Here is a 12,382-nt window from a genome sequence, read left to right as displayed (position 1 = left end):
TGTGACTTTTCAACACCAACAGAAGCCAAAAGACACTGGAATAACATCTTAAATGTGCCTTTACCATAAAAAGATCCTCACCTAAAGGAACTTGTTTGCCTAGGATGCACATCAGACAGAAAGACCAGAGAAATAAGAAAAAGTGGTTAACAAAGATTTTAGAGAAATCTGAACAAATAACAATGTATATTGTATAGAAGGGAAAGAGCAGAACAGACACAAAATACTAGCCAATAAGTAGCATGTAAATTGGGAGAAAGTGACCAGAATTAAAGAATTCTAATTTCTTTATATTTTTCAGAAAAGAATGTAAACTTTTTAATAACCTTTAGACTTTGAAGTACATAGAGTATATAACTCCCAAACAAGTCCATGTATGTGTGTGCATATGGGGAAAAGAGGATAATGCAATGAGAAAAAAGAAAACTAAAAAAGAAAAAAATTTTAAAATGCCAAAAAGAAATTAAAAAAAAAAATAAAACCACAAGGAAGTTCATGATACAGTGGCAGAAATATGCCCAAACATATCAGTGATAACAGTAAATATAAACAGACTAAATTTCCAATTATAAGACAAAGATTATCAAATCAGGACCAAAAAAAGGTTAAAGTCAGAGGATGGGAAAATTTATACCAGGAAAATACTAATAAAATCTGGTAGAGATAATACTAAAAAAAAAAAAAAAGAGTTGTTACATAAAAATAAAGGATGTAATTCATCAGTGTTATGTAACAACTCTAAATGTTTATGTATCTAATAACATAGCTTCAAAATATATAAAGCAAAATTTTAGGAAGAACGGTTAAAGGAAAGACTGTCAAATCCATCAGAGCTATCATGGCTTAAATGCCTACTTTAGAAAAGAAAGAAGGTTCAGAATTAAAGAACAAAACAGCTCCCTGATAATTTAAAAATGAATGACAGAATAAACACAAAGAAAGAGGATACAATTAAGGTAAGAATAAAAATTAACGAAACAGGAAACAAACATACAATATAAATGTTCAAAGTAAAAAGATATTACTTGGAAAAATAAGAAAATGGACAGAGCTCTGGCAAGATTAATCAAGAAAATGACAAACACCATTAAGAATGAAAAAAAAGGATATAACTATATATGCTGCTAAGAGTATACAGAGACTATTATGAACTTGATGCCAATAAATTAAAAATTTAGTTTAAGTGAACAAACTCCCAGAAAAAGAGAACTTACCAAAACTGAGTCAAAAGCAAAAAAATTAAAATTAGCAGTTTAATAGCTTTCCACAAAGTAAACACTAATTTAGATAGTTTTGTACATAAGTTCTAATGAACATTCAAGGGACAAATAATCTTACACAAGCTAATTCAGTATACAGAAAAAAAAATTATTTTAAAAGATTTATACACACCTGTTTCATCAAATGATGGTACTTTTTCCACTCTGAGAGTCTGTGATCCCTGTCCTTCTTTCTGAACATTTGTGGAGTATGACTTCACTTGACTCAGTGTACAAATATATGGGTGACTACAGTGAACCATGTTTGAAAAGCTTCCCAATGTCACCAAATTCTGCCATTCTACAAGAAAAAAAAATTAATTTCAAACAAACTCACAACAAAGATTTTATACCCAATAAAACATACCCACTATGAAAGAGAATAATTTTACAGAATAACAATAAAACTTTCATTCTGCTATATACTCAAATGCACATGCTAATCCACCCTCTCTATGGAGGGGTTTCATTGACCCGTAGGTGTATGGGGACTACATTTTGTAAAGAAAAAATAATGATAATACTCCTATTCTCTAATTTGTAAATTTATTTATATGGCAATCTTTTATTTTTTAAGTCTTTTTTTAAAAGATTTTTTTCATTTATTTATTTGAGAGAACGAGAGAGAGAGAGACAGCACGCGCAAGCAAGAGCAGAGGAAGGGGCAGAGGGACAAGCAGCTTCCTCCTGCAGCCTGACCCAGGGCTCAATCGCAGGACCCCGAGACCATGACCTAAGCAAAAATCAGATGTTTAACCCACTTAGCCCAACCAGGCACCCCTGGAAACTTTTAAAATATGTAAAATCAGGTAAGACATTCTTATTCACCTCTTCTGAAACATCTCTGACATATAATAGATACTTTTTATTTTGTATGCTGGTTCCATCCAAATTTTAAAAACATGGAAGTAAGGAAGTATTGGTGCAGGTAGAGATGAGACTAGGTTCATTTTAAAAAAATGTTGGCATAATGTACTTTGCAGAATAGAGAACTCAGAGAGTGGGGAGGTATGGTGGGCTTCCTACTCAAAATTACCGTGTCCTTCTGCTAGCTAGAGATTTATTCCTCTTTCATTTCACAATCAATAAGTGAATTATATTAATCATTCATACTGTCACTGATTTTTTTTTAATCAGATAATTAGATCAACATTTGGTGAGATTCCTCGGTATATAGGAATTCTAATTGAGGGAAGAATAGAAGACTAATTACAAAGCACTTCAGCTGCTGCATCTGGTTGACAGTGGGCTTTGGAGGGCTGAAATACCGAAGAAAAATATATTCCATACTTGCACTGATGTGGCAGAAAACTAAATCTGTCTCTACGCTCATGTGACCCTCTTTCTCTCTTTTTTTTTTACTATAAGTATTAGATCTTGAACACCTTGTAAATAATTTACATATTTTTTAAAGTGTTAGGTGAAATAATGAAATTATACCATTAGAGATAGTCAAGTTTTTCCTGAGAGTGGAGAGTTAAGCATTTAAGGGCTGAAACTTCTCTTTCCTTTTCTTTTCCCTAAGTAATCTCTACACCCAACTTGGGGACTGAACTCACAACCCTGAGATCAAGAGTCACATGCTTTACCTACTGAACCAGCCAAGCGCCCCAAGGGCGAAACTTTTCTGTTTAATAATGATCTTCCCAAAATGTTAACTCATGTATGTGCATGTGCAGATACACGCCTTCTGAAATCAAGAAAAATAAATCTTTTCTTAATGACTCCGAGAATTCATCAGGAACATAAGTTATCGTGAATGTCAAAGATAATTCGAAAAGCATGAGGAACATAAAGCAGTATAAATATTCACTCAAGCTTCAGGCTTGGAACTTTTGAAAAACTTCCTGATGTCAACTTACTGTTTCACTTATTTGGCAAATAACTGTTGAAGACCCAGTATGTTTTTGGTCATTTGCCTCTATTTTTTAAAGGCTTACTCTTACTCTAAAGTAAAGCAAATATAACAATGTACCTCCTTGCACATTAAAATCTGTAGCCTACTAGCCAAATCAGTGACACAAGAATTAAAGCACATTTTCCTAAGAAACTCACCCTCCAGAAAAGCATCTTGTTTACCATGGCCACTGGTGTTCTGACCTGTCAGTCCTATTCAAAGTATCTTTTGTGATTATTACCTAACAAAGCCAATATGCCACCAACGCTTTTTTTTCACCCACTGATCAAATGCTTTTATAGAGACTGTGCTAAAGTGTTTAAAGAGAGACTACTCCACAGTCTTTTTTTTTTTTTTAAGATTTTATTTATTTGTCAGAGAGAGTGAGAGAGAGTACAAGCAGGGGAAGCGGCAGGCAGAGGGAGGAGCAGGTTCCCCACTGAGCAGGGAGCCTGATGCGGGACTCAATCCCAGGACCCTGGGATCATGACCTGAGCTGAAGGCAGATGCTTCACTGACTAAGCCACCTAGGCTTCCCTACTCCACAGTCTAAAAATCCTTCCTCAGAAGATAGTATTTCCATGACTTGATCCTAGATTTTTTTTCAAGGTTCTCCTTAGTTTTTCAAACATTAAATTTCAAACATATGCAAAGGTAGGAAAAAAGTACAATGTCCAGGTACTCATTGCCCACCTTCAGCAATTATCAACTCATGGTGAACCTAGTCTCATCTCTACCTGCACCAATACTTCCTTACTTCCATGTTAATTTGATGCAAAACTCAGATAGTTAATTTTTTAATTTATTTATAAAGATTTTATTTATTTATTTGAGGGAGAGTGCACAAGCTGGGGAGAGAGGGAGAGGGAGAGGCAGACTCCCTCCTGAGCAGGGAGCCCAACATGGGGCTCGAACCCGGGACCCTGGGATCATGACCTGAGTCAAAGGCAGCCGCTTAACGGAATAAGCCACCTAGGCACCCCCAGACATAAAATAATTTAATTCATAAATTTTTCAGTATGTATTCTAAGAGACAAGAACTTTTTAAAACACAGCCAAACCACCATTATAAAAAAAATAAAATCATCAAATAGCCTCAATTTCCAACTGTTTACAAGTGTTAAGAATTTTTGTGTGTGTGAACAGATCCTAATAAGATCCATATACTATTGTTGACTGAGATGTCTTTTAAGTCTCCTGTAAGCCACAGGATGTATTTTTTTTTTTTTTAAGGTAGGCTCCATACCAGCACAGAGCCCAAAGCAGGGCCTGAACCCACAACCCTGAGCTCAAGACCTGAGCTAAGATCAAGAGTCAGACACTTCACCAACTGAGCCACCCAGGTGCCCCCAGGATGTCTTTTTTTAAGAGCCAATTTTAAATTGAAGAAACCAAGTTGTTTGCCCTAAATTTTTGTCTTGGTAGTTTTCCAGTCTGAATTTTGCTGACTTAATTCCCATGGTGTTGTTTAACCTGTTCTTCTATATGTTCTATAAATCAATGGATATACAGGTTTTATTGAAATTCTGACTCTTTTTATTAGAACAACACTACTTATTAAGCAGTGAGGAGTTCTGGGATACCTGCCTGGCTCAGTTGGTATGGCTAACAACTCTTGATCTCACGGTCATGAGTTCGAGCCTCAAGTTGGGCATAGAGCCTACTTTAAAAAAAAAAAAAAAAGGGCAGTGTTAAGTTGTTTCATCAGGAACCACATAATATTTGGTTGACTCTTTATTTGTGTAGTGTCTGCTGTTGTTCAGTGCCCAGAACCATTTATCCATTAGGTGGTTATAAAATGGTGATATTCAAATTTTACCACTTCTTCATTTGTCAGAATACTTCAAAAAGAGAAAATTCCCCACATTTCTTTGGTTACTCAGCAGTATAGTTCATATAGGAAAATCAGGCTAAATTGTCTCCTTATTTACCAGTTCTCAAAATAATGAGTTCACTACCTACCATCCTGAAGTAGTGACACATAAGTTTGTATCATTATTTCATAGATTTAAACATTCTTTGATATATTTCAACCCATTTTAGTCATTCTGATTAATGGTCAATCTGTCCCATTTTTGGCCAGAAGGGTCTCTTCAAATTGACTCCTGCATTCTTTTGACACTATCCTAGTACTAATCTTTGACAGCCTCCTTGCTAGCTGTTCTGCAAAGTCCTTAATTTTTAACTTCAGTAGAATTTCAGGTATCAGCAACTTTAAAAGTACACATTTGGCATTAATGCAAGATCAAAAATTGCACAAAACTTGGAGAATACATTACCATCTTTAACACTTTATACTCTCAAAAATACACAGGACCATATTTGATTCAATAAAACAAATACAGTATCTAACATACAGCAACAGAAACACAACCATTTAAAAAAAAAAACGAACGGGCACCTGGGTGACTCAATCGGTTAAGTGTCTGCCTTCGGCTCACGTCATGATCCCAGGGTCTTGGGATCAAGCCCCGCATTGGGCTCCCCGCTCAATGGGGAGTCTGCTTCTCCTCTTCCCTCTGCCGCTCCCCCCACTTGTGCTTGCTCTCTCTAATAAATAAATAAAATCTTAAAAAAAAAGAACCATTTTTAATCAATTATTGAATTTATTAATTAATTCGAGGAGGCAGAAAAATAGTAAAAAAATATTACCCACCACTAATATACCCTTTCTTCAAGGTGACGTCTAAAATATGTTGCATACAGAAGATTAACCTTTGAGAGTTTGGTCCTCACTGTTCTTTGGGTTTGGACAAGGACTTCTCATTACTGTATATATAAGAGCTCTTTCTTCACCAAGATTGCAAAGAGACTCTTGTCAGTCTAGTTACAAAAATCACTCTGCTTTTATTTTACTGCTATTGCCTCTGTAGCTCCTAACAATCACTGCTGATAAGCACTTGTCCTCTCTCTCCAGTCTGGTTTGTCACCTACCACTTAATCTGGCTTTCAGAGGAAATTTGGCCTTCTTTTTCAGATTACAACAAACAACAAAAGAAACTCTTTTTGTCTCATGCAAACTGACACTTCTGTCTACTGTGTATGTTGCTTCTGCAATAACCATAACCAAAAACAAACAAAAAGATTTCTTGCAGTTTGTACTGTTTTCTTATTGGCTAATTTCAGGACTAGAGAGTCAAACTTGTAGCCTAAGTCTTCTAGAGATCAGTCTCTTTACTTAAGAGACAATTTCAGTAGATTCTCCCCCAAAATTCCTAAAACACTGACATATCAAAAACTAAATCATTGTTACACTTAATTTTATAAGAGGTTAGTGTGAACTTAAAATACACAATAATAAGCAGAGTAGCACAGCAGAAGCTTGCTGGACCCATTAAATACACAATAATATAAAATGCAAAAACTGCTCTTCGTGGTAATATTTATCATGGCAAAAACAGGAAACAACTTACATGTTTCCTAATGGAAAAGTAATTAAATTATGAGAGGTCCCTATATTTTCATTGTGTATACATTTAAATCTTTTAAATATGTGGGGAAATATTCATAATGTAGCATTAAAAAAAAAGCAAGAGACAAAATAACAAATGGGATTTCAACTATTAAAAACGTGACTAGTGGGGGTACCTGGCTGGCTCATTCGGTAGAGCATGTGACCCTTGATCTAGAGGTTGAGTTTGAGCCCCACACTAGGTGCAGAGCCTACTTAAAAAAAAAAAAATGTTGGGGCACCTGGGTGGCTCAGTCGGTTAAGTGGCTGCCTTCAGCTCAGGTCATGATCCCAGGGTCCTGGGATCGAGCCCCAGGTCAGGCTCCCTGTTCCGTGGAGAGTCTGCTTCTCCCTCTCCGTTTGCCTGCTGTTCTGCCTGCTTGTGTGCTCTCTCTCTCTGTCAAATAAATAAATAAAATCATTTAAAAAAAAAAGTGACTGGTGAAACATCTAGATTATGCATAATTTTTACTCTATAATTTACACTTTTCTGTATTTTCAAAAATGCCTAAATTTTTAAAAACTAAGAATATAGTCATTGCCAAATTAATTTTATTATTATTACTACCAATACAACATTATCTAGTTTACTTTAATGCTTTTGGCTAGCCAAAAATGCAGAAAAACCTCTTGTGCCTAATCATCTACCAAGCAAAAGTGTGACCTAGATCAGGTAGCTCAGCCTAGGACTATCGCTGACGTGATTTTTATCCAGCAACAGGAAAATTCTGTTTTTTGGGTTTTTATTAAGTAAAGAATATGAGATCCTGGCAACTTCCTGCACTGCCTCTTGGTATACATCCCTAGTGCACTTAATTCTTATTAATATTTGCTTAGAAAAGTAAAAACAACAATATCTAATATATTCAGGGCTTACCAAGTGCCATTGTCCAAAATACTTTACCTGTATTATCACACTATATAATTTATATTCCAAAATATACCTCAAAGCCATCTACCTCCCTCCATCTTCATTGCTAACTACCCTGGCTTAGCCCCAGCCTTGTTTGCCTAGATAACTCCCAAATGATCTCTTTAATTCACCCTCTCCTTTCTAATCCATTTTCCAAACAGTAGTCAGACTGATAATTTTTAAAATATTGCCCTTTTTTGAAACCTATGGCCTAAAAGGCTCCAATGCCTCTCAAACTTCATTTCATACCCTATCCCCCTGTACCCAAGCCACAGCAGTTTTCTTTTCTGCTCCTGAATACACTAGTCTGGTCTTTAGGATTCCTATTTGCTCTACCTGGATTGATCTTCACCTGGCTTGCTCATTTTCATTGTTCAAGACTTAACTCAGTCACCACCTCCTCAGCATATCTAATGAAATGGCCTCCGCTAGCTACTTTCTAGCCCATCACCCAATTTACTTCTTTCACAGCACTCAGACATGTTTTCTCGTTCCCGGTGTCTGCCCAATAAAGGTGGATACTATGTCTGTCTTGTTCAGCACCACAGCACCAGCAACAATGCCTCGCCTTGGACCTCTTTGTTGAATTGAACCTCACTCTCTAAAGGTTATGAGGTGCATAGTATAGTTAGTATCATTTTACAGTTAAAAATCCTATCATTAACTTGAACTACATAGAATCATGGTGTCAGCCTGCCAGAATGGTCTTTCATTGCTAGTTATTCAAAGTGGGGTGGGGGTGGCGGGCATAACAAAACAAAATTCTTGTCAGATTAGAGAAAAAAATAAAACACAAAAATTTAATTTATACCTTTTTATTTAAAACTACACTTCTATTAACCTCAGATTTAAGCAAAAGCACATATCTGTTAATTTGGTATGCTGTACTTAAAGGAGCATCCTCCCATCTCAATTTTTGCCAAATGAGGCAAGGCATAAATATATGAACAGTAAGTGCTCTATGCAAAGTCAGAGGAACTTAAAAAGGAAATATTTACTATAGAAACTAAGTCACATTTTTATCATTTAAGAGGATTATGTTTATTATAAATTGTTTGAAAAACAAAAGGTTAATAAAAAAATTTTTCTAGAGAAACTTACTGTTAATATATATTAACTGTACTTTTTTCTAGTTTTACCTAACAGTATAATAGCATTTTCCCATGATACTATTCTTCTAAATTGATTTTTTAAGCACATAATAAAGGCACCAAAATATATTTCAGTTTCCAACTCTCTGTAACTATAAACGTTATCAATTTATTACTATGAATAATGAACTTGTGCACACATCGTAATACCTGTCTGATTATTTCTTTATGTAACTTTAAATAGAATCACGGGGCGGAGCCGGGGGGTGGGGGGGGGCGGCGCAGCACCTGGGTGACTCAGTCAGTTAAGCATCTGCCTTCGGCTCAGGTCCTGATCCCAGGGTCTTGGGATCGAGCCCCACGTGGGGCTCTGTGCGGAGTCCGCTAGTCCCCGTCCCTTTGCTCTTCCCTCCTACCCCCGCTCTCTCTCAAATACATAAAACCTTTAAAAAAAAAAAAAAATAGAACCACTGGGTCAGAAGGTATAAACCTTTAAAGTTTTTTTTTTAAGATTTTATTCGCTCATTTTTATACATTTTTTTAAGAATTTATTTATTTATTTGAGAGAGAGAATGAGATAGAGAGAGCATGAGAGAGCATAGGGAGGGTCAGAGGGAGAAGCAGACTCCCCGCCGAGCAGGGAGCCCGATGCGGGACTCGATCCCGGGACTCCAGGATCATGACCTGAGCCGAAGGCAGTCGCTTAACCAACTGAGCCACCCAGGTGCCCTTATTCGCTCATTGGACAGAGAGCGCACACAAGCAGGGAGAGCAGCCAGCAGAGGGAGAGGGAGAAGCAGGCTCCCTACTGAGCAGGGAGCCCGATGCGGGACTAGATCCCAGGACCCCGGAATCAGGACCTGAACAGAAGGCAGACGCCCAACCAACTGAGCCACCCAAGAGCCCCTAAAGTTCTTTTCATAAAATAACTGACCTCCAAAACACTGTTCAACTCTAAGTCCCAATCAATAGAAAAAGAGAGTTCCTGCTTTCCTGTACCCTCAGTATGAGGTTATCATTATGTAAAACTTAGCCAATATGAGACAGGAAATGAGTAGCAAATCCTTAAACTTACATTTCTATGCTTATTGGTAAGTATGGTACATTTTTACACTTTTATTGGCCACTTGAACTCCTTTATGAACTCATTCATTTCCTTCAGCCATTTTTTTTCTTTTTTTTTTTACTGTAAGATACATTGGTTTGTAAGAATTCTTCATAAATTCGGGATACTACTTTTGTAACTGCCCTGTCCAAAACAGTAGTCACTGTTCACTGAGCACTTGAAATGTGACTATTCTGAACTAAAATGTGCTAAATGTAAAATACACACTGGACTTCAAAGATGTAGTACAAAAAGATGATGTAAAATATCTCAATCTTTATCTTGATTACATATTGAAATCTTTTTAATATACTGGATAAAATAATACTAAAATTAACTATCTGTTTTTACTGTTTCACATATGGCTATCAGACAACCCAAGGTTACATACATGGCTCACGTTATCTTTCTTTTGGACAGTGATCCTCTACAATACTATTTTCCTTTTCACCTTTAAACTGAGCTTTCAGTGTATAGGCATTTCTCATTTTTAAGTATGCAGATAAAGCAATTGTTTCCCTTAAGGTTTCCTTCTCTCCTTCTTAAGTTTACCCCCTCTGCCATACAGGAATTTTAGAAGCATAAACTTTATTTCTTGACAAAGAAAAACATCTGTTTTGATTTTTTTTTTCCCAAAAGTTCTTCAAATATCCTTTTCTTCTTACATTCATCTACTTAAATAGTACCCTTTTTCTAAATGCTTTCTAAATTTTACCATAATGGCTGCCCTTTTAAAAACTGTTTCAGTTAGTACTGGAACTAAATTTTCACAAAGAAGGTTATTTTTAAAACCTACTATGTGTTAAGTGTGAAAACACATTTTAATTTTCTATTGATAAACATTCCAAAGAACTTTGCAAAGTCATTCTGACTGAAGAAATAGGTACTTATTATGTGGTTCACAGGCGGATGAGACAAAGAGTACATAATTTTCGGCATGATGACAGCTACAGAGAATAGGAATAACAAATTACACTATTTTAAGTCCTTTCTACCAACTTAGAAGGCAGTTTAGCCAATATACCTAACTTAAGTGTAAAATGCCAAAACTGCTTGGACAATAGAATCAACTATGCTAGAAAGTTTACTTGAGGATTCTGGAGTACTGTATAATCAGAAGATTCATTTTGTTCATAAGAGAACCAGCTATATCGCCAATAGAGAAAAATTCAACTTTTTTTTTTTAATGCTTTCAATGGTTAAAGAAAACATATTCATTCTAGAAAATTTGAAAAATTCAACTTTTCTATACCCACCAAAAAGCCCCAGAACATGTTAAAAGTAACCCTTCTGAAATTTTAAAAGCCAGTTTTTATATTTATTGCAAATAAAAGATACTAATATATTCTAATTTATCTGCATAGCACAGGCGTCACTATAACTTATGTTACTTGTAGACTTGAATGACTCGACTACAAGTTCTAACTTCTATTGCCAGGCCACAAACATGCTACAGATTTTTTCAAACATGAATTTTTGGGAGATGTTTCTGTAAATACTCTGTATGCTCAAGAATCTAAGGAATTAGACTAGGGGTGGATTTGGTTCTGTGTTTTTCCCTCTGTTCTCAAGGGGTCAAGCTATGGCAGAAAAACATAGGTAAGCCTGACTAAAACCTACAAGTTCAGTGCTATTTTGGAAACTGTGGGACAACTTAAATATGAGTCAAAAAAGAATATGTAAAGAGAGGAATAAAAATTCTCGTCAACCACCTTTTTCTGGGTTACAGCTCCAGGACACAGGATTTAACCAAAAAGACTGTTAACAGAGCTCAAGAGTTAGTTCTTTTGCTTTACGATCCAAAACTGGGCTCATTCAATGACTGCAGCATGGTCATATCCTCATACTCAATGATTCGTAAATGATGAGTAGCACCCCCATCCCTCCCTCCCTCCCTCCTTTTTAGGAAATTTAAGAAAAAAAGTTGGGAAAACGGGAAAAGGAGCAGGGCAAGAAAATCTGTTGAGCCCAAGACGCTCAATGAAGGGGAGTCGGTGAAATCGAAAGACCCTGGCACTTTTAGGATTCCGCAATTTCTCATCACCTAGGGGAGAGGGGTTGTCATCGGGGGACACCGCAATGCGCACGTAGCGTTTTATCTGGTACAAAGTAGTTGGCTTCATGTATGCGACCCAGCCGGAGGGCTACCCGCAAGTTTCCATGGGAGTCGTGCTAGGGCCTTAGGCAAAACCAGGGTCTGGGAGAGCTGTCAGAAGTCCCCGCCAGCTGGGCGGGCTGAATTGCAAAGACAGACCCGAAAGGAAGGTTCTGGGGTTGGGGAAGGGCAAGCGGGCGAAGCGCCGGAGGCGAGGTGCCGAGCCCGGCCTGCTCCTCCAGGCCCGCTGCCGTGGAGCCAGCGGCCGAGGCGGGACACTCACCCTGGCGCTCGCTGGAGCCGTGGGCCGCCGCCCTGCAGCGCAGACGGAGCCGGCACAGGGAGGACCAGCTACATCTGTGGGCGGCAGCGGCGGCGGCCAAGCCCGGTAACATCCTGGCGGGGCAAAGGCCCCCACTCGGACACCACCTCCTGCCTCCGCGACGCCGCGGGGAACTGACTCCATAGACCGGACACCTGCTAACACTCACGCCTGCGCCGCCGCTGCGGCCTCATTGAACCGGAAATGGTAACATCATTTATCGGCGCCGGTCGCGCAGGTGGCGGAAGT

At 37.6% G+C, this 12,382-nt stretch overlaps 1 protein-coding gene across 4 annotated transcripts in view; it reads right to left on the bottom strand.

Moving 5' to 3' along the window:
- Positions 1-12,340, bottom strand: part of SLC30A9 (solute carrier family 30 member 9) — a 79,918-nt gene extending 67,578 nt beyond the window's left edge. Inside the window, exons 1-2 of one of the 4 annotated variants that reach the window (XR_010409346.1) lie at positions 12,095-12,340; positions 1,393-1,560 (exon numbers count right to left, since the gene is read on the bottom strand). Coding sequence is in view for 3 of the 4 variants with exons in the window: in XM_064584423.1 (XP_064440493.1) it covers positions 1,393-1,560; positions 12,095-12,206 (280 nt within the window). In the remaining variant the exon portion in view is untranslated. Of the gene's footprint in view, positions 1-1,392; positions 1,561-6,849; positions 6,985-12,094 lie in introns of those variants that run through there. The other 3 variants (XM_064584423.1, XM_045881230.3, XM_054508942.2) reach the window with 3 other exon arrangements.
- Between the last annotated feature and the right edge of the window lie 42 nt (positions 12,341-12,382).

The sequence above is a fragment of the Mirounga angustirostris genome, unplaced genomic scaffold (genome assembly GCF_029215605.1).
Source record: "Mirounga angustirostris isolate CCGP_5_RB_7025 unplaced genomic scaffold, mMirAng1.0.hap1 SCAF_2, whole genome shotgun sequence".
In the NCBI taxonomy this organism is placed as follows: Eukaryota; Metazoa; Chordata; class Mammalia; order Carnivora; family Phocidae; genus Mirounga; species Mirounga angustirostris.
The sequence above is the reverse complement of the archived record's forward strand: the minus strand, read 5'-3'. Positions and strand labels throughout refer to the sequence as shown.